This window comes from Lagenorhynchus albirostris, chromosome 16 (assembly GCF_949774975.1).
Source record: "Lagenorhynchus albirostris chromosome 16, mLagAlb1.1, whole genome shotgun sequence".
In the NCBI taxonomy this organism is placed as follows: Eukaryota; Metazoa; Chordata; class Mammalia; order Artiodactyla; family Delphinidae; genus Lagenorhynchus; species Lagenorhynchus albirostris.
In genome coordinates this window covers 54,685,616-54,705,040 of record NC_083110.1, presented here as the reverse complement: position 1 = coordinate 54,705,040, position 19,425 = coordinate 54,685,616, and the positions used below count along the sequence as shown (strand labels likewise).

The 19,425-nt window shown below is 35.4% G+C and overlaps 1 protein-coding gene across 2 annotated transcripts in view; it reads right to left on the bottom strand.

Annotated features, from left to right (window-relative positions):
- Positions 1-19,425, bottom strand: part of R3HCC1L (R3H domain and coiled-coil containing 1 like) — a 93,638-nt gene that overhangs the window by 31,122 nt on the left and 43,091 nt on the right. The window contains exons 3-4 of one of the 2 annotated variants that reach the window (XM_060126475.1): positions 4,146-4,254; positions 384-2,191 (exon numbers count right to left, since the gene is read on the bottom strand). In XM_060126475.1, coding sequence (XP_059982458.1) covers positions 384-2,177 — 1,794 coding nt within the window. In that variant the 5' untranslated portion in view covers positions 2,178-2,191; positions 4,146-4,254. The remainder of the gene's footprint in view (positions 1-383; positions 2,192-4,145; positions 4,255-19,425) is intronic. The other variant, XM_060126474.1, reaches the window with a different exon arrangement.

The following is a 19,425-nucleotide window of genomic DNA, read 5'->3' as shown; positions in this document are numbered from 1 at the left end:
TTTCCCTCTGTATCTTCTCAACAGTTAGCCAGAATCCATTAAATTCATCTTTAACCTATTCAGTAAGATCTCTCAGGATTTGGCTATAATAGATATAGTTCAACACTGTATGCTTTGTTTCTTAAAGATCTATCAGATATTCTTTTCTCAATCTACAATCCTATTACTGGGTTGGCCAAAAAGTTCGTTCAGGTTTTTCCGTAAGATATTATGGAAAGACCCGAATGAACTTTTTGGCCAACCTAACAGTTTCTTGCAAAACTGTTACATTGGATGTAATGTGTGTGAATGTATAAATATGTCTATCAAAATTACCCCTAAAATCCTAGGTCCTATGAATTGATGAACCACCTAAGAGCCAACCAGTTTCCACTAAAACATACCTCTTGTAGAAGACGTGGGTCCAGGCAGTCACCATCATCATTAAACATAGACTCCCAGCTCTCCTCAGTAGCAGCACTTGCTTCTGTGTGACACATATCAGTTGCTTTCGATTCCATGGATGTTTCCACAGACACTGATTCTATATCAGGAAAGGTTACACCAAATTCTGTAGTCTCTGAGCCATCTTCTTCTTTTGTTTTGAACTCTTCAGCAGTTTTAAGTTCATGCAATGCCTCTGTTATATCACCAGTACAATCTTGATCACTGCCCAAAGCACTGTCTGAAAATACTTTTGTCCCACTTAACATACTGAGTTCAGAGTCCAAAAAAGTGTTACAATTACTACCAGCAATCTTCTTTACAGGTAAGGAGGAAGCACAATCTGACAAGCTCTCTATCAACTTTCCTGTTGACTCTGTGAAACTAGATGAAACACTCTCAGCATAAATATCTGAGCAAGCAGTCAGGTTGCTGAAATGTTCAGTGTCATTCCCCCTTTTAGCTACATGAAGAGGGGATGTATCTGCACTTATTTCGAAATAGTCTGAGAAACTACTTGTGTTGCTACAGGCCTCATGAGCTACTCTAACAGCAACTACAGTTATTTGATCAGATATGATATCTGTAATGTCCATCATACATGTCTTACTGGTAATGTCACCTACACTCTTAGATCCATTATTTGTATATGTTTCATGAGCAAGGACAGCTGTATCAGAAGATTCACACTTTACACATAACTCATCAGCAGTGCTGTCATTCTCCTCACACTCTCTAATCATTGTTGGATCAAAAATGCCATTTATGCTCTCTAATTTGCTGACTGTAGTCATCTGATGAGAGATGTGACCCATAGTCTCAGGAATGGAATCTATACCTTTCTGACCCAAGATGAAATCTGTACTGTTGGCTGTATCACCAACATTCTCAGCATCCAAGTCTATGCAAGTCTGATCAATGATACCAACTGGACTTCCAGGAACAGAATCAGTGGTGATGCCTCCGTTGCTGCGCTTCAGCATTCCACCCGATGTCTGCATGCCTTGTTGTACAATTCCAGAAACAGAGCTTGGTTTTACTGGTGCAATCATACCCTCAGGTTTCACCACAGAACTAAAATCTCCAGGAAATTGGGATAGTATCTCTGCAACCCTGGCATCAGTTTCCATTCTGCTTTCCAAATTTCTATCTTCAAATGTTTCCCCATTTAGTTCATGCCTATTGATATCACAGAATTCCACATTTTGGAATGGTTTGTTTGGAACCTGAGCCTTACTGATTTCTGAACAAGACTGAGATTGAAGCAACCCATCCTGTTCTGTCACATCTCTGGTTTCAACCTCCAAACACTCTACCTTCTTTGGTTTAAAATGTCTTTGTAAAGGTATGATAGGTATAATCCCAGGATTTGGGACTCTTTGCTGATGTCCTTGGGATAATACTTTTTTGGATTCTGTGGTTGCCCTCTTAGTACAAACACTATCTTTATTTCTTTCTTGAAGCCACACATCTTTATTAAATTTTGTTGAAGATTTCTTTCCTTCCCTATGATTGTGTTCCTTTTTATCTGGATTAATACTTAGTCTTTGAGCCTCACGCTTGTCTCTAATGATCCCCTTTTGAGAGAAAGGATCTTCCTTTTGTTCTTCTTTTACCACGGAGTTAGGTGGACCACAGCTTTTTCCCTCATCACCTGATTTGTGCACTACTATGCCCCTTCGAGCTTTGGGTACATAAAGTGCCATGTCAGGCCTCCTGACTCGAACTCTGCATCTCTCTGCTTCTCGCTGCATGGCACCCCCTCAATCTGCAAGAAAAAAGAGAGAAAGATTCAATTACCAAAAACTAATTACAATGTATTGAGCCAAGAGATTTTAAAAGACTAGGTAGAGGGCCTACTAATCCATCCTATAGAAACCCTTAAGTTAAAAAAAAGTAAAACCTGCCATAAAATAATTAATGCAATCAGGTAAGCAACTAAGGAGAGTAAATTCCAAAATAACTCATGAGCCCATGAATTTTATCCATATAGCCTCTTTCCTCTACCTTCCAAGTCCTCTCTACTTTTTAACAAGTAGCCTTGTCTTCAGCTGAATTAAAACAGATGAGAAAAGTGATTACAGGCTATCAGGTACTCATAAAACACAACCATCCTAGGAGCTCAAAATTTACACTGAAGAATACATTCAAGGAGAACCCCTAAAAGCACATTTGTTCAACATAAATATATATACATAAATATGATTTTAAGAGTAACATATGAATGAGAGTAACTTGAATGTGGGCTAGAAAATGAGACAACTAATCATGGACTGCTTTCTAGAAGATGCTGCTTGTGCACTATGATTTTTAGGAAAGAAACAGGTAGTGGGAAAGAGAAAGTCATCATTCTATTAACACTATTTAATCAAGTGACCTACTATAAATTTTTCTTCCTTCTAGTAGCAATAAAATGGGTCTGGGTAGGATAAAGGAGGGTGGAGGCCAAGGAATGTGATGGGACAACTCACTGGTAACTCCCTGACAATCTCTACCATGGTTGGTCGATGGAATTTAACAAGGAGAAAAAATTTAACAAAGGTTAAATAAAACTTTATTTACTATCTACAAAATATGAGGAAATGCACTAGACAATCTCATACTGAGTTATTCTTTTCATCTTCAAAATAATACTGTGAAGTACATACTAGTTTGCCCAGAGCAAAGAGAATAAGAAGGTCCTACACATAGCAAAGAAACACCCATATACACTCAGAAGCACCCCACTGTTAATATTTCACCACATACCTTTCAAAGGAAAAAGACAGTAAGAGGGAAAGGCTAACAAATCCTGTCCACTCTATTACAGATCCCTAAAATTTCACCTGATCAGAATACTTCCTCAGCGAAGAAGCTCCACTTTCATGGCCAGGCAATTTTCTTTTCAGCCCAGGGATATACCATGGCCCTGATCATCAAGTGTCTCCAGTGATCCACCTGTTCCTTTTCTCTTTTGATGTCTTAATTATTATCTAGCTCATCATTCTGCATGGCTTTTCTATCTTTCCATTTGTGGAAGAATATGACTTCAACATTTAGCCATGCCAAATCTTTTTAAAACGTCTATTTTTCAAAATAGAAGTACTAAAGTATATTTCATTGGAGGGGATGCCATAGACACAATGTATCTTGATCTCAGGTAGCAAAACACCTGACAAAATATATCATGATGAACTGTAAGATGGTAAAATATGGGCTACTAAGAACTGGTAGGTGGACTCACAATAAAAAGTAATGATAATGGGTAGAAGCAAATTTAGAGAGGGTTATGTAACGGAGAACTATGTCCCCATTGCCCTTTAAAATTCAACATTTTAAACAATAATTTGGATGCAAACAATGAACACAGTGTTTATCGAATGTGAACCGACACAAAATCGACAGGATTAATAAATAACAAAAATGATTAAATTACAATTTAATATCATTTCTATAATCTGGAATGCTGTGCTGAAAGCAATATGAAGACTAGGAATGAATAAATACAAAGACCTGCTTTGGGTTAACAGAAAAAAAAAAAAGAATCAAGCAACACAGAATAAAATGTATAATTTGCACAGAAAAAAAAAAAAAGATCTGAAGGCTTTTACTTCATCTACAAAGTCAATAAAAGCCAAAAGATAGTGATGTGGATGTTTAGAAAGGCAACAGTCTTAGATTACAAAGTCTAGAAAATATACAACACAAGGTATGGTTAAAGGAACTAAAGGTATACTCCTTACCCAAAAAGGTCTAAATGGAAACATCCCAGCTACCTTTATACGTGAAGACTGGTTGCTCTACGGGATTGGTTGGTTCCATATTTCTTCAGAAGTCAGTTACCAGAACCAACTGGTAGAAATTAAAAGAAAACAAAGTTTACCTCAATATAAAAAAGAACTCTACTTTTAGAGTTCTCCAACGCCATTATCAGGTATTCTGTCTCTAGAATAATTTAAATACAATCTAGACAATGGACTAATACTAGAGAAAGGATTTCTATCTGTAAGGCAGATTGGTCTGGATTAATTTTAAGTGTTCTTCAAACTCTATGATTCTATTTGTCATACACAACAGACATATATCAAAGGCTTCAAATTTAAAATTATTTTGTGCTACAGCAAATGGCTTTTAAAACTCTACCTTCTTTTTTTCTTAGTTAATGTCTACATGTCATCATGGTTATTTCAAAAGCTGAATAACAGTATAATAAATTTAGAGTATTATCTATTTCTTACCAAAGCACTGAATTCAATTATGCCCATCCAGCACTGTGCTGGTAAATGTTTAGCAACTGGCTTTCCAAGTGTAGTTTGGAGTATTATTTTCACTTACATCAATGATGTCACCAGTGTGAGTGATGTGACTTCTTTATGGAAGTGGATAATCATTTTTGAATAAAAGAATATATTCTCAATTTTTTGAGCTATGCACAATATAATAAATAGCTAAAGACATAGCACTTTTGTAAGTCAGCATTATTACCATTTCTCCATCACTTTAAGTCTAGACAATCAATAAGCAATAAATCAAACCGTGATTTATGGCATTTGCTGATCTCTGTGATGTAAATATTCCTACCGTGGCTAATTTCAAGCTACCAATGTGGTGTTATCAATGAACCTGGAGTTAGGAAAAGGACACACAGTAGCCTACCATGACACAGTATTTCAACCATAAAGGTACACTATACATAAATAACTTCAAGAGCACAGATCATAGTAAAATGAAATAATTAGGAAGTGATGAATTTTAAATATTTATTAACTTTTTATAAATGTCACTTATTTAATAATGAGCTATAATTTAATTTTTAATAATGGATAGGTTTAATAATCAGTTTGAAAAATTCCTAAACAGTTAGCTCTTACACCAGTAGGAGATGCTCCAATACACCACCACTGGCCGTTTTGTTAAAATCAGTATCCAAAAAGATCTACACACTGCACTGGTCTTTCATAGGTGCCTGTCGCACTGGCTTTGTTTTTGTTTTCCCATCTTGCCATTCATTTGTTAAAGAAACTGGGTTATATGTCCTTTAGAATCTCCCACATTCTCGAGTTTGCTCATTGTACTCTTTAGCATTAATAAGTTTTTATATATAATCTCTGTGCTTCCTAAAAAGTAGTGGTTGATCTAGAGTCTTGATAAAATTGGGGTTTAATTATTTTATAGCAAGAATATGTCATATATGGTGCTATGAACTTCCTACTGCATCACATCAGATAGCAATAATGTCTGATTATTTCCTTTTTGTAATAATACACATTGATCAGTGGGTTCAGGTCCATCAGCCTGAACCGTCCACTATAAAGTTCCCTCTCAGTCTTTTACCCAGTGGTTTTAATAGCTTTAGAGGAATACTGCCAAGATACACTATTTCATCAGGGTTTGCAAAATGATGACATTCTAATTTTGACATTCATTGTGCATTTATTAGCTGGAATTCTTTTACAGTAAACTTTCCCTCATCAACTATTTTGTGATTCTGAGGTACAGTTTATATAGATAAGACAGAATATTTGATTATTTATTTACAAGTTTCTAAATGAATTGGTTCCATGACCAACATTTTGTTGTTGTTGTTGATTTTAACAAAACCAAAAAACCTCACAGATTTTCACTTATTTTGTTTCAATCCAGTGCAATAATTATTCCTCTTGAAGCTCAAACTATCTTTGGCCAATGGCAGCCCCTTCAAGGTCGTTTCTACACAAGCCCAAGTTATCCTTGATAGTTCCTTGCTTTGTAGTATGACAGCTTGTCATACTAGACCAGAGCTGGAATCAGCCACTTTTTTCAAGAAGCCCTAGTTCACTTTAGTGAAAAATAGTATTTTAACATGGGCACTACAGGAATTCACTGCTACTTGGTTAGTCACTGTGTCTAAGCCTTTTCAGATCTCATAGTCAATCTCACATTGATTTTTGCAATGACATGATAATGAAAATACGTATTTCCATGCTTTCTTCATCTCATAAGTTATTTAGAAGTGTCTGCCAAATGTATATATGTATTTTTAATTACTTTTAAATTGATTTCCAACTTAATTACACTGTGGTATAAATGAGATCAAGTCTTCAAAATGTGTTGATTTTGTTTCATGGTCTAGTAAATGGTCAATTTTGGTAACTGTCTCATCTGTGCCTAAAAATAATGTATAACAGCTAAATTTTGGGGTTCTGTGTATGTGTATTCATAAAATCAAGTTTATTAAAGTATTGTTCAAATCTTACTATTTACTGTCTGTGCTTAATCACTGCAAAGTATGGATAAAATACCCACTGTGTTTGTGGATTTATTGATTCCTCTACGTTTGTATATTTATTTTTATATAATTTGTCAAAGTAATGTTATCAGATACTTACATTTAGGATTGTTCTGTCTTCCTGGTAAATTGTTACTTTTGCCATTATGAAGTGATCCCTTCTACTGGTGACCCTAAAGGGGATCCCTTCTATTGGCGGGGTTGGGGGGTAACGACCCAAAAGTCTATTTTGTCTGAAAGTAATATAGCTATAGCAACTATATTACTTAGTTAGGTATCTCTTCTTATCCTTTTACTTTCAGACTTTCTGTGTCATCATGTTTCAGGTATCTCTTGCAAACAGTATACAATCAAGTTATGAATTATTTAATGTCTGTCAAATTGTCAATCAAATTTGACATTCTGTCAATGTCAAACTGTCAAATTTAGTCAATTAACATTATTGTGATAATAGATACATCTGGAAGTATTTCTACCTTTTTATATTGTGCTTCCTTTCCATTTATCCTATTTTTTGTAGTTTTCTTCTTTTCCTGCTTTCTTTCAGGTTGATGGAGTTCTTCTACTGCTCAGAAAGCTCTATACTATATTCCTAGTCTGTTCTTTATCATTTTATCAATAACATGAGTACTTGTCTAAATATCTCAAGTTGATCATTATTTGTATCTGTCTCCTAGACAACTGTACAATGGTTTTATTTTACAATCCCTTCATATATACTCTTAGTTTTTGTTTGAAAATATCTTTACATTGCTCCCATTCTTTAATGGATTTTGACTTCTACTGTTACTGTTAAGAAATCTGTTGTCAGTTTGTCACTGATTTTTAAGTGGTCTCTCTTTCCTCTCTGATGATTCTCAAGATATTCTATTATGTGTATGGTGTTCTCAAGTGTGTACTATGTGTTTTAGTTTGTGTTTTGTATTATTTTTCTACTGGGATAACACTATGCTTTTGAATTTTACCAGTTCTATTTATTCAGGGCAGTATCTTCAGATCCATCTTCTAAACCACTAGTTTTCTCTTCACATTTGTCTATTTTGCATTCTATCTTATCCAATCAGTTTTTTTTTTTTAAATTTTAATGACTAAAGTTTTATTATAGAAGTCCTATTTATCCTCCACCCTGCCTCTGTTCTCCCTGGCCTTATGTTTTTGATAGTTTTGTTGTTCTTCTATTTGTTTTCTTCTTTTATCTTTAATCATTTTTAACATTTCTATTTTATTATTTAATGTTCATTATTATAACTGTGGCATTTACTTTTAAATTAATTTTTAATTGGTTTTAATTATTTAATATTAAATATTTATTATTCAATAGTTCTACTTTGTGAAGTTCCTGAGGATTTAACTCTGCTGTCTCTTGCGTCACTGACTTTTACTTAAAGCACTGTCTTCTTTTGTTGGTGGTGGCGGTGCTGTAACTTTGGGTAGTGAGTTCAGCATCAATGCGCCTTTATCAGTGGGAATTCCATACAGCCAGACTATAAGTATTCCTCTATACAGTGATTCTTCATTAATGTGAATTTTTAAGTTTGAAGTTTTCTGAATGATGCAGTAAATATAAATATGAAACACAAACCCAGATGAGAGTAAAACAGTAGCTATACAATCTCAGGAAACATTCCCCCCTCACTCAGAACCCAGGTGAGAACAGACAAGCGTCCTTATTTTCTTTCTGTAACTCTGAATAATTTTTTTTCCCTAGTCTACTCTTTGAATGAGGGTATAACACTTTGAGATTTAAGGCTTTAAGTGGTGAACTCAGTTCCAACTCATCTCTCTCAGGCCAATGCCTCCACTCTTATTTCCCACATGGCTATTAAAATCCAAGCCTCTTAGCTACCAAGAACGTCAACATTAGTAAAATAAAAAATAAATAAAAACTGTAAAGAAAATCTAAATAGGGGAACTGTCTTAAAATTACAGCCCATCCACATAATGGGTTGATATCCAAAACACAATACTAACTGAAACAAGAAAATTACAATCCAATTCATTTTTTTTGTTTGTTTGTTTTTGCACAAAAGTGTACCATCAAGTATAGGCTATGGTTCCCAGCCCAACGTTTGACTAGCCCTTATATCAGACAAATTACTTAATTTTATTGTGGCAGAAGTTACCACTTTAAGCCTTAGTTTACTCAAAGTATAAAATGAGGATAACAACAGACCTATATCATAGACACATTGAACAGATTAATTAAATGATGCACATATAGAAACTTGCTAGTCATGTTAAAAGTCTCAATAAAAGTTAGCTATTATTTAAATAGGCAGTTGAGTTCCTTAAGTTACAAGTTTACACAAGGAATCAAAAGTCCTTATAATACAATAATATTCAAAATGTGCCTTGATCACATATAAAATCCATTTCTACTTGACACTAACATCTACTGCAACTATATATCCTGGCTTTGCCCATCAATCTCTCACTAATAGTCTAATGTTGTAAGCATCCAATAATACAAAGTAAACACAATGCAATTCAATTGTAAAGTGAAAATACAAATGTTGAAAAGAATGCAGGATTTCATGAAGTCTATAAAAATACTGAAGGAAGTACTCATCTCAGAGCAAAACCCTTGGGGAATGAAGTTCTGGCAGAATCAAACCAGTGAACAACTGAAGAAGGGAAAATCTAACAAGGATGATGACAGGACAGGAATCAAGAAAGGAAATGTCAAGGGCTAAAGAAAAATCTCTTGAGAAACTGTTAAAGCTCTCAACAGTTTTGGTAAAACTGAAGCTCTTGTCTAATCTGTATGATAAATACTAAGAAAATCAAAGTAAAGGATGCTATCAGACTATCACACAATTTTAGTGAAAAAAATTATACGAAGAAAGCATTTATATATATATATAAAGCATATATATATAATATAATATATATAAATATAATATATATTATATCTATTATATTTATATATATATTATATTTATATATATTATATATATAAATATAATATAAATATTATATATATAAATATATATACATAAAGCATATATATATATAAAGCATATATATATATATAGCATATATATATAGCACAACTGTAATTACAACCTCTATTTTATTAAATATGTGGTAAAATAAACATTTTCATGTCAGAAAAAATAAACCTAACAGGTTTTTTTTCATTAATAATTATGAAACTTTAGTCTCCATTTTAAATAGGTCCACTTTAAGACATATTTTCAAAGTACCGATTTTCTCATTTAACAAAGTTTTCTCATAAATATATATTCCTAAGGGGAGAAAGGCTATCATCTAAACTGTTAACAGTGGTTACATCTGGGAGAGCAGAAAATGAGAGAGGGAAAAGAATTAAGAATTACTATCTTTTTATACATTTACCTCAGTTTGTTTGAATTTGTTACAATAAATGTAGTTATTTTTGTAATTAAAAACAAAATCACTAAAATTTAAAGATATGCTATTGCTTTAGTATAAGAGGCCATTACCATAAATTGGTGTAGGAGAAAGCAAAGGTAATGAAAACTGACAAACAGATCTTTATTGGACAAAATTACTATAAGTAGGAAAATGATGAATGGAGAAAAGGGCAACTCTTTAATATACTTCATAGAATAATAAAACAAACAGCACAGAAATTACTTGACATTGGAAAGATAATCTCACAAATGTTGCAGAATGCTGAGCAACCTCTACTTTTTGGTCTAAGAATAATCTAGAACTACACTGTCCAATACACTAGCCACTATCCACATGCAGTTACTGAGCACTTGAAAAGTGGCCAGTCTAAATTAAGATGTGCTGTGCTTGTAAAATATCTCTGGATTTCAATGATTTGGTATAGCAAATAAAAAGTAAAATGCCTCATTAATATTCTTAAATTGATTATATGTTTAATAATACTATTTTGTATATAATGGATTAAATAAAACACATTGAAAGTAATTCCATCTGTTTATTTTTATATTTTTTAATATGGCTACTAGAGAATTTAAAATTACATACGTGGCTCATATTTTTGGTCTGTGTTATATTTCTAATGGAACCGTTGCACTAGTCTAAGATCTGGCCATGTCCTTAATGCTACAAGAACACAGTCTGGCTTTTCCTCTTGTGTCTTGCCTGTTTCAGATTTTTTCACTTTCAGCAAAAAGGGAATGTACCAAACCAAGGAATCAACTAAAACATGAATGTATAGATAAGCTTATCTTGGTACAAACAATTTAATTTTCCCAAATTTCATAATGATAAAAAAATAAAGCATCAAAAGAAGTAAAGTCTACTTATATTTCATAAATCAGAAAATAAGACTGATTGGACATTCCCATGTGGTGAAATCTACCCTCAACAAATTTAGGAGCATTTTTTCATATATGTTTAAAACTGTGCAGGGCCTTAGATTTAGAATCATTTAACAACTGCCTTTGTTTTACTGGACTATCAAGAGCATTCACATTCTCACTGGTCTACTTAGAAGCAGGCAAAACTAAGAAACGCCAACATCCTTCAGTTCGGTAGCATATATGTGCATCTGTAAAGGAATAAAAGTATCCTAAAAGCAGATTTAGTACGTTTATAATTAAATGTAATGTACAAAATATATTAAGTGACACACGTAAACCAACAGATTTCTGAGCACTAAAATATAATTATACACTTTTAACTTCTAGGCATCCCCTCAGAAGATTCACTGTCCTTCCCTCCCTAATTTCATAGTCTGGTGAATGGTATCACTATCAACCCAGCAGTTCAAGCCAGAAACCGGGAAGTCATTATCTATGACATTTCAATCAATTAACAAGCCCTGTTCATTCTACTTCTATACTGTTTCCCATGATTTTCTAAAATACAAGTCAGATTTGGTCATTTCCTTGTTCAAAACTCTTCAGTGGCTCTTTATCACGTACATAAAGTATCTTGCATAGCAGATTTGGCCCTACATGATCTAGCTCCATTGCCACACTAAAACTGCCTAGCTGCCCTCAGCGGGCTGTCTCAACTCCAGCCGCTCCTTATATCAGACTTTAGAGTCCACTGATTCCAACTCCTGATAGTACTAGAAACATGCCCAGCTGCCTTCTCACATCTCTGTGATTTAACACACATTATTTTCTCAGTCTGATGTCTGCCTGATACTCTCATACCTGCCCTTCAAATCTCACCTTAAAGGTCACCTCCTCTATAATTTCATCACTGACTCCCTGATATACTACGGTCCTGCCCATAAGTTCCCACTACATATCGTTACAAATACCTTCATTAAAACAATTATCATATTGCTTTACAGGTATGTGTTTGCATGTCTGGCTCTCTTCTAAACAGTAAGTTCCTTCAGTGTAGGGTTAGTGTCTTTTTGTCTCATAGCACTGCATTTGGCACTAAATAAATACTATCTGTTAAAACATGGCAAGTAAGACTTCTCAATAGGTGATGCTCTCCCAACCCCCAGTTGAGATTTGGGGTCCCATTCACTCCACAAACATTTATTGAATACCTAGTATGTGCTAAGTCCCCTCTTAGACACTGGGAACACAGCAATGAACAAAACAAAGTCTGGCCTCATGGAGCTTACACTGTAATGGTGGAGATAAAAAATAAGCATTTAAATATATATTATAATGTTTGACAGTGGTAAATGTGGTGGAGTGAAATGAAGGAGGGACAAGAATACAGAGTGATGGGTGTGTGGCTATTTTAGAAGGGAAGACCATATGGAAAAGTGGGGAAGACCACTCTGAGGATTTAATACCTGAGTTTATACTTGAGTTGAATCAGTGAGTCACAGAAATTATCTGGAAAAGAGAATTCCAGGAAAAAAAGAAGAGCAAGTACAAAAGCTATGAGGCAGGCCAAGCTTGAAATGTTCCCGGAATAACGGGAAACAAGTGCGGTAACAGAGTAAAAAGGGGCACTGAAGTTGGTAAGACAGCTAAGGGCCAGAACAAACAGGGACCTGCAGGTCAAGACAAGGTCTTTGGATTTTATTTTGAATGTGTGGGGAAATCACTGGAAGCAAGAGAATGACAAGATCTCACTTAACCTTTGCCAAAGATCATTCTAGCAAAAATGTGAGGAATTGACAATAACGGATAAGAAATGAGGAGGAAAATCTGCAAGTCTAACAATAGACATGCAGCAAGTCTAGAGTAGTAACAAAGGAGGTCACAAGAAAAGGTTGGATTAATCATATATTCTGAAGGCAAAGCTAACAAAAACTTGGTGGTATGGTTCTATGGGATGTAACGGGAAGAGAGGAGTCACTTTGAGAGTTTCGGTCTGATCAACCTGGGTGATGACGGTTAAATTTACTAAGATAGGGAAGACTGGGGAAGGAAATAAGAAAAGAGGAATCAGGAGTTGTGACATGGACACTTTAAATTTGAATGCCTGTTGGACATTGTACAGCTGTTAAGGAAGCAACTGGAAATATAAGTCTGAAGCTCAGGGGAGGTGTAAGAATTGGAGATAAAAATTTGGAAGTCATCACCATAAAGATTCAAGCCAAGAACAGAAATAAAACTACCCAGGGAGTGACAGAGAGAGAAAAGGCTGGGGGAATTGAGTCATGGGGGAACTACAACTCTAGAGGTCAGGAAGGGGAGATGCAGCCAAGCACAGGAGATGGAGGAAGAAAATAGGAAGAAAACAGAAGCATGTAGTATCCCAGAAACCAAATGAAGGAAATTTCTTTAAAAGGCAAGAGTAATCATTTGCATTAAATGTTGAAAAGTCAAGTAGTAAGAACTGAGAATTTTCTATTGGATTTGACAGGATAGAGGTTGCTGGTGACACTGGAATAGTTTCAGTGGAGCTGGGGAGATAAACACCTCACTGGAATGAGGTGAGGAAGAATGACCCAATAGGAAGGGAGAAACTGATGATGAAAATAGGAGATGCGGAGTTTAACTGTAATAAAGGCATATTTACAATAGTTTTTAAATCTTGTAACAAAAAGTTGGCAATTATAAGATTAGAAATTCTATCAATACCAGCTTTGTCATATTATTAGAAACACAAGGGGAGTATTAAATAGAATATGATACTCTGAATTGCTCAACTATTCACCTCAGGACAGTTAAGGTACCTTGAGCCTCAGTATTTCATATATAAATTAAGCTTACATACTCAACATCTTTCTTTAAAGTTTTTTTTTTTTTTTTTGTGGTATGCGGGCCTCTCACTGTTGTGGCCGCTCCCGTTGCAGAGCGCGCAGGCTCAGCAGCCATGGCCCATGGGCCCAGCCGCTCCAAGGCATGTGGGATCCTCCCGGACCGGGGCACGATCCCGTGTCCCCTGCATCGGCAGGCGGACTCTCAACAACTGCGCCATCAGGGAAGCCCTTTAAAGTTATTTTTGCCTTAGCAAATTTCAGGATTTATTAAAGCCTACTGAAAATCAGTCCTTCAGGCATCTGAATTCAATCTAAGAAACACAAACAAATGAATTCTGCTTCTTTAGCAATGGCCACTATACACATACATACATTTTTGGAGTATGGGTAATCTTATGAATGTAGCAGTAAATATTCATTTACAAACTTTTAGAGAGTGTTCAGTGTTCTGCTGACAAAACTAGATTACAAAGTTCTTTTACTTGGTCACTATGGCCTGAAGACTCCAGGTAGGAAAAAATGGGATTTCCTTAAACAGGCAACCCTTTCTTAAAGGATAATAGATGGCTCAAAGGTCTATAAAAGAGGGGAAATCTAGTTTTAAGAAAAAATTTAATGAAGTGTAAAGCTAACCAAAAAAAGTGATTTTTTCCCCTTAATACAAAAGCATCATGCAATAAACCTAAAAATAAATTTTAAAAAAATCTGTGTTCTCACTTTACAGAGATAACCACTATAAACACCTTACTACATGCTTCTGGATCTTTTTATATTTTTTAAAAAGCTTTGTGAATGAAACTGATTGGCTGTGAGCACAGATTCCTGTATAGAAAGACTTTCTGAGCCAGTTTTTTTAAACTTTTTTCTGCACTCCAGTTAAAAACATTTCACATCATGACACAGTACACAGATTCACATATTTATATGTGACTGAAAAAAGTTTCATAAAATACATATTTACCCTTACTGTTCGCACTGCTCTTATTTTTTTTAATGTTTATTTATTTACTTATTTATTTTCTTATTAGTCATCCATTTTATACACATCAGTGTATACATGTCAATCCCAATGTCCCAATTCATCACACCACAACCCCTATCCCTGGCCGCTTTCCCTCCTTGGTGTCCATACGTTTGTTCTCTACATCTGTCTCAATTTCTGCTCTGCAAACCGGTTCATCTGTACCATTTTCTAGGTTCCACATATATGCGTTAATATACGATATTTGTTTTTCTCTTTCTGACTTAACTTCACTCTGTATGATAGTATATAGATGCATCCACGTCTCTACAAATGATCCAATTTCGTTCCTTTTTATGGCTGAGTAATATTCCATTGTATATATGTACCACAACTTCTTTAGCCATTCGTCTATCCATGGACGTTTAGGTTGACCCATGACCTGGCTATTGTAAATAGTGCTGCAATGAACATTGGGGTGCATGTGTCTTTTTGAATTATTGTTTTCTCTGGGTATATGCCCAGTAGTGGGATTGCTGGGTCATATGGTAATTCTATTTTTAGTTCTTTAAGGAACATCCATACTGTTCTAAATAGTGGCTGTATCAATTTACATTCCCACCAACAGGGCAAGAGGGTTCCCTTTTCTCCACACCCTCTCCAGCATTTGTTGTTTGTAGATTTTCTGATGATGCCCATTCTAACTGGTGTGAGGTGATACCTCATTGTAGCTTTGGTTTGCATTTCTCTAATAATTAGTGATGTTGAGCAGCTTTTCATGTGCTTCTTGGCCATCTGGATGTCTTCTTTGGAGAAAAGTCTTCTTTGGAGAAATGTCTATTTAGGTCTTCTGCCCATTTTTGGATTGGGTTTTTTTTTAATATTGAGCTGCATGAGATGTTTATATATTTTGGAGATTAATCCTTTGTCTGATGATTCATTTGCAAATATTTTCTCCCATTCTCAGGGTTGTCTTTTCATCTTGTTTATGGTTTCCTTTGCTGTGCAAAAGCTTTTAAGTTTCATTAGTTCTCATTTGTTTATTTTTGTTTTTATTTCCATTACTCTAGGAGATGGATCAAAAAAGATCTTGCTGTGATTTATGTCAGAGTGTTCTTCCTATGTTTTCCTCTAAGAGTTTTATACTGCCCGGTCTTACATTTAGGTCTCTAATCCATTTTGAGTTTATTTTTGTGTATGGTGTTAGGGAGTGCTCTAATTTCATTCTTTTACATGTAGCTGTCCAGTTTTCCCAGCACCACTTATGGAAGAGACTGTCTTTTCTCCATTGTATATCCTTGCCTCCTTTGTCATAGATTAATTGACCATAGGTGTGTGGGTTTATCTCTGGGCTTTCTATCCTGTTCCATTGATCTATATTTCTGTTTTTGTGCCAGTACCATATTGTCTTGATGACTGTAGCTTTGTAGTATAGTATGAAGTCAGGGAGTCTGATTCCTCCAGCTCCGTTTTTTTCCCTCAAGACTGCTTTGGCTATTCGGGGTCTTTTGTGTCTCCATACAAATTTTAAGATTTCTTTGTTCTAGTTCTGTAAAAAAGGCCATTGGTAACTTGATAGGGATTGCACTGATTCACTAGATTGCTTTGGATAGTACAGTCCTTTCACAATATTGATTCTTCCAATCCAAGAACATGGTATATCTCTCCATCTGTTGGTATCATCTTTAATTTCTTTCATCAGAGTCTTATAGTTCTCTGCATACAGGTCTTTTGTCTCCCTAGGTAGGTTTATTCCTAGGTATTTTATTCTTTTTGTTGCAATGGTAAATGGGAGTGTTTCCTTAATTTCTCTTACAGATTTTTCATCATTAGTGTATAAGAATGCAAGAGATTTCTGTGCATTAATTTTGTATTCCGCAAGTTTACCAAACTCATTGATTAGCTCTAGTAGTTTTCTGGTGGCATCTTTAGAATTCTCTATGTATAATATCATGTCATCTGCAAACAGTGACAGTTTTCCTTCTTCTTTTGCAATTTGTATTCCTTTTATTTCTTTTTCTTCCCTGATTGCCAGGGCTAGGACTTCCAAAACTATGTTGAATAACAGTGGTGAGAGTGGACATCCTTGTCTTGTTCCTGATCTCAGAGGAAATGCTTTCAGTTTTTCACCATTGAAAATGATGTTTGCTGTGGGTTTGTCGTATATGGCCTTTATGATGTTGAGGTAGGTTCCCTCTGTGCCCACTTTCTGGAGAGTTTTTATCATAAATGGGTGTTGAATTTTGTCAAAAGCTTTTTCTGCATCTACTGAGATGATCATATGGTTTTTACTCTTCAATTTGTTAATGTGGTGTATCACATTGATTGATTTGCATATATTGAAGAATCCTTGCATCCCTGGGGTAAATCCCACTTGATCATGGTGTATGATCCTTTTAACGTGTTGTTGGATTCTGTTTGCTAGTATTCTGTTGAGGATTTTTGCATCTATATTCATCAGTGATATTGGTCTGTAATTTTCTTTTTTTGTAGTACCTTTGTCTGGTTTTGGTATCAGGGTGATGGTGGACTCATAGAATGATTTTGGGAGTGTTCCTTACTGCAATTTTTTGGAAGAGTTTGAGAAGGATGGGTGTTAGCTCTTCTCTAAATGTTTGATAGAATTCACCTGTGAAGCCATATGGTCCTGGGCTTTTGTTTGCTGGAAGACTTTTAATCACAGTTTCAATTTCATTACTTGCGATTGGTCTGTTCATTTTTTCTATTTCTTCCTGGTTCAGTCTTGGAAGGTTATACCTTTCTAAGAATTTGTCCGTTTCCTCCAGGTTGTCCATTTTATTGGCATAGAGTTGCCTGTAGTAGTCTCTTAGAATGCTTTGTATTTCTGCGGTGTCTGTTGTAACTTCTCCTTTTTCATTTCTAATTTTATTGATCTGAGTCCTCTCCTTCTTTTTCTTGATGAATCTGGCTAATGGTTTATCAATTTTGTTTACCTTCTCAGAGAACCAGCTTTTAGTTTTATTGATCTTTGCTACTGTTTTATTTGTTTCTATTTCATTTTTCTGCTCTGTTCTTTATGATTTCTTTCCTTCTGCTAACTTTGGGTTTTGTTTGTTCTTCTTTCTCTAGTTCCTTTAAGGTGTAAGGATAGATTGTTTATTTGAGATTTTTCTTGTTTCTTGAGATAGGCTTGTAGAGCTATAAACTTCCCTCTTAGAACTGCTTTTGCTGCATCCCATAGGTTTTGGATCATTGCGCTTTCATTGTCATTTGTCTCTAAGTATTTTTTGATTTCCTCTTTGATTTCTTCAGTGATCTCTTGGTTATTTAGTAACGTATTGTTTAGCGTCTGTGTGTTTGTGTTTTGTTCGTTTTTTTCCATGTAATTCATTTCTAATCTCATAGCGTTGTGGTCAGAAGAGATGCTTGATATGATTTCAATTTTCTTAAATTTACTGAGGCTTGATTTGTGACCCAAGATGTGATCCATCCTGGAGAATGTTCCGTGCGCATTTGAGAAGAAAGTGTAATCTGCTGTTTTTGGATGGAATGTCCTATAAATATCAGTTAAATCTATCTGGTCTATTGTGTCATTTAAAGCTTGTGTTTCCTTATTAATTTTCTGTCTGGATGATATGTCCATTGGTGTAAGTGAGGTGTTAAAGTCCCCCACTATTACTGTGTTACTGTCGATTTCCTCTCTTAGAGCTGTTAGCAGTTGCCTTATGTATTGAGGTGCTCCTATGTTGGGTGTATACATATTTATAATTGCTATATCTTCTTCTTGGATTGATCCCTTGATCATTACATAGTGTCCTTCCTTGTCTCTTGTAGCATTCTTCATTTTAAAGTCTATTTTATCTGATATGAGTATTGATACTCCAGCTTTCTTTAGATTTCCATTTGCATGGAATTTCTTTTTCCATGCCCTCACTTTCAGTCTGTACGTGTCCCTAGGTCTGAAGTGGGTCTCTTGCAGACAGCATATATATGTGTCTTCTTTCTGTATCCATTCAGCAAGCCTGTGTCTTTTGGTTGGAGCATTTATCCATTCACGTTTAAGGTAATTATTATTATTTTTTTTGTGTGTGTGTGGTACGCGGGCCTCTCACTGTTGTGGCCTCTCCCGTTGCAGAGCACAGGCTCCGGACGCGCAGGCTCAGCGGCCATGGCTCACGGGCCCAGCCGCTCCACGGCATGTGGGATCCTCCCAGACCGGGGCACGAACCCGCATCCCCCGCATGGGCAGGCGGATTCTCAACCACTGCGCCATCAGGGAAGCCCTAAGGTAATTATTGATACATATGTTCCTATGACCATTTTCTTAATTGTTTTGCGTTTGTTTTCGTAGGTCCTTTTCTTCTCTGTGTTTCCCACTTAGAGAAGTTCCTTAACTATTTGTTGTAGAGCTGAATTCTCTTAGCTTTTTCTTGTCTGTAAAGCTTTTGATTTCTCCATCGAATCTGAATAAGATCCTTGCTGGGTAGAGTAATCTTGGTTGTAGGTTCTTCCCTTTCATCACTTTAAGTATATCATGCCACTCCCTTCTGGCTTGTAGAGTTTCTGCTGAGAAATCAGTTGTTAACCTTATGGGAGTTCCCTTGTATGTTATTTGTCATTTTTCCCTTGCTGCTTTCAATAATTTTTCTTTGTCCTTAAGTTTTGTCAATTTGATTACTATGTGTCTTAGTATGTTTCTCCTTGGGTTTATCCTGTATGGGACTCTCTGCACTTCCTGGACTTGGG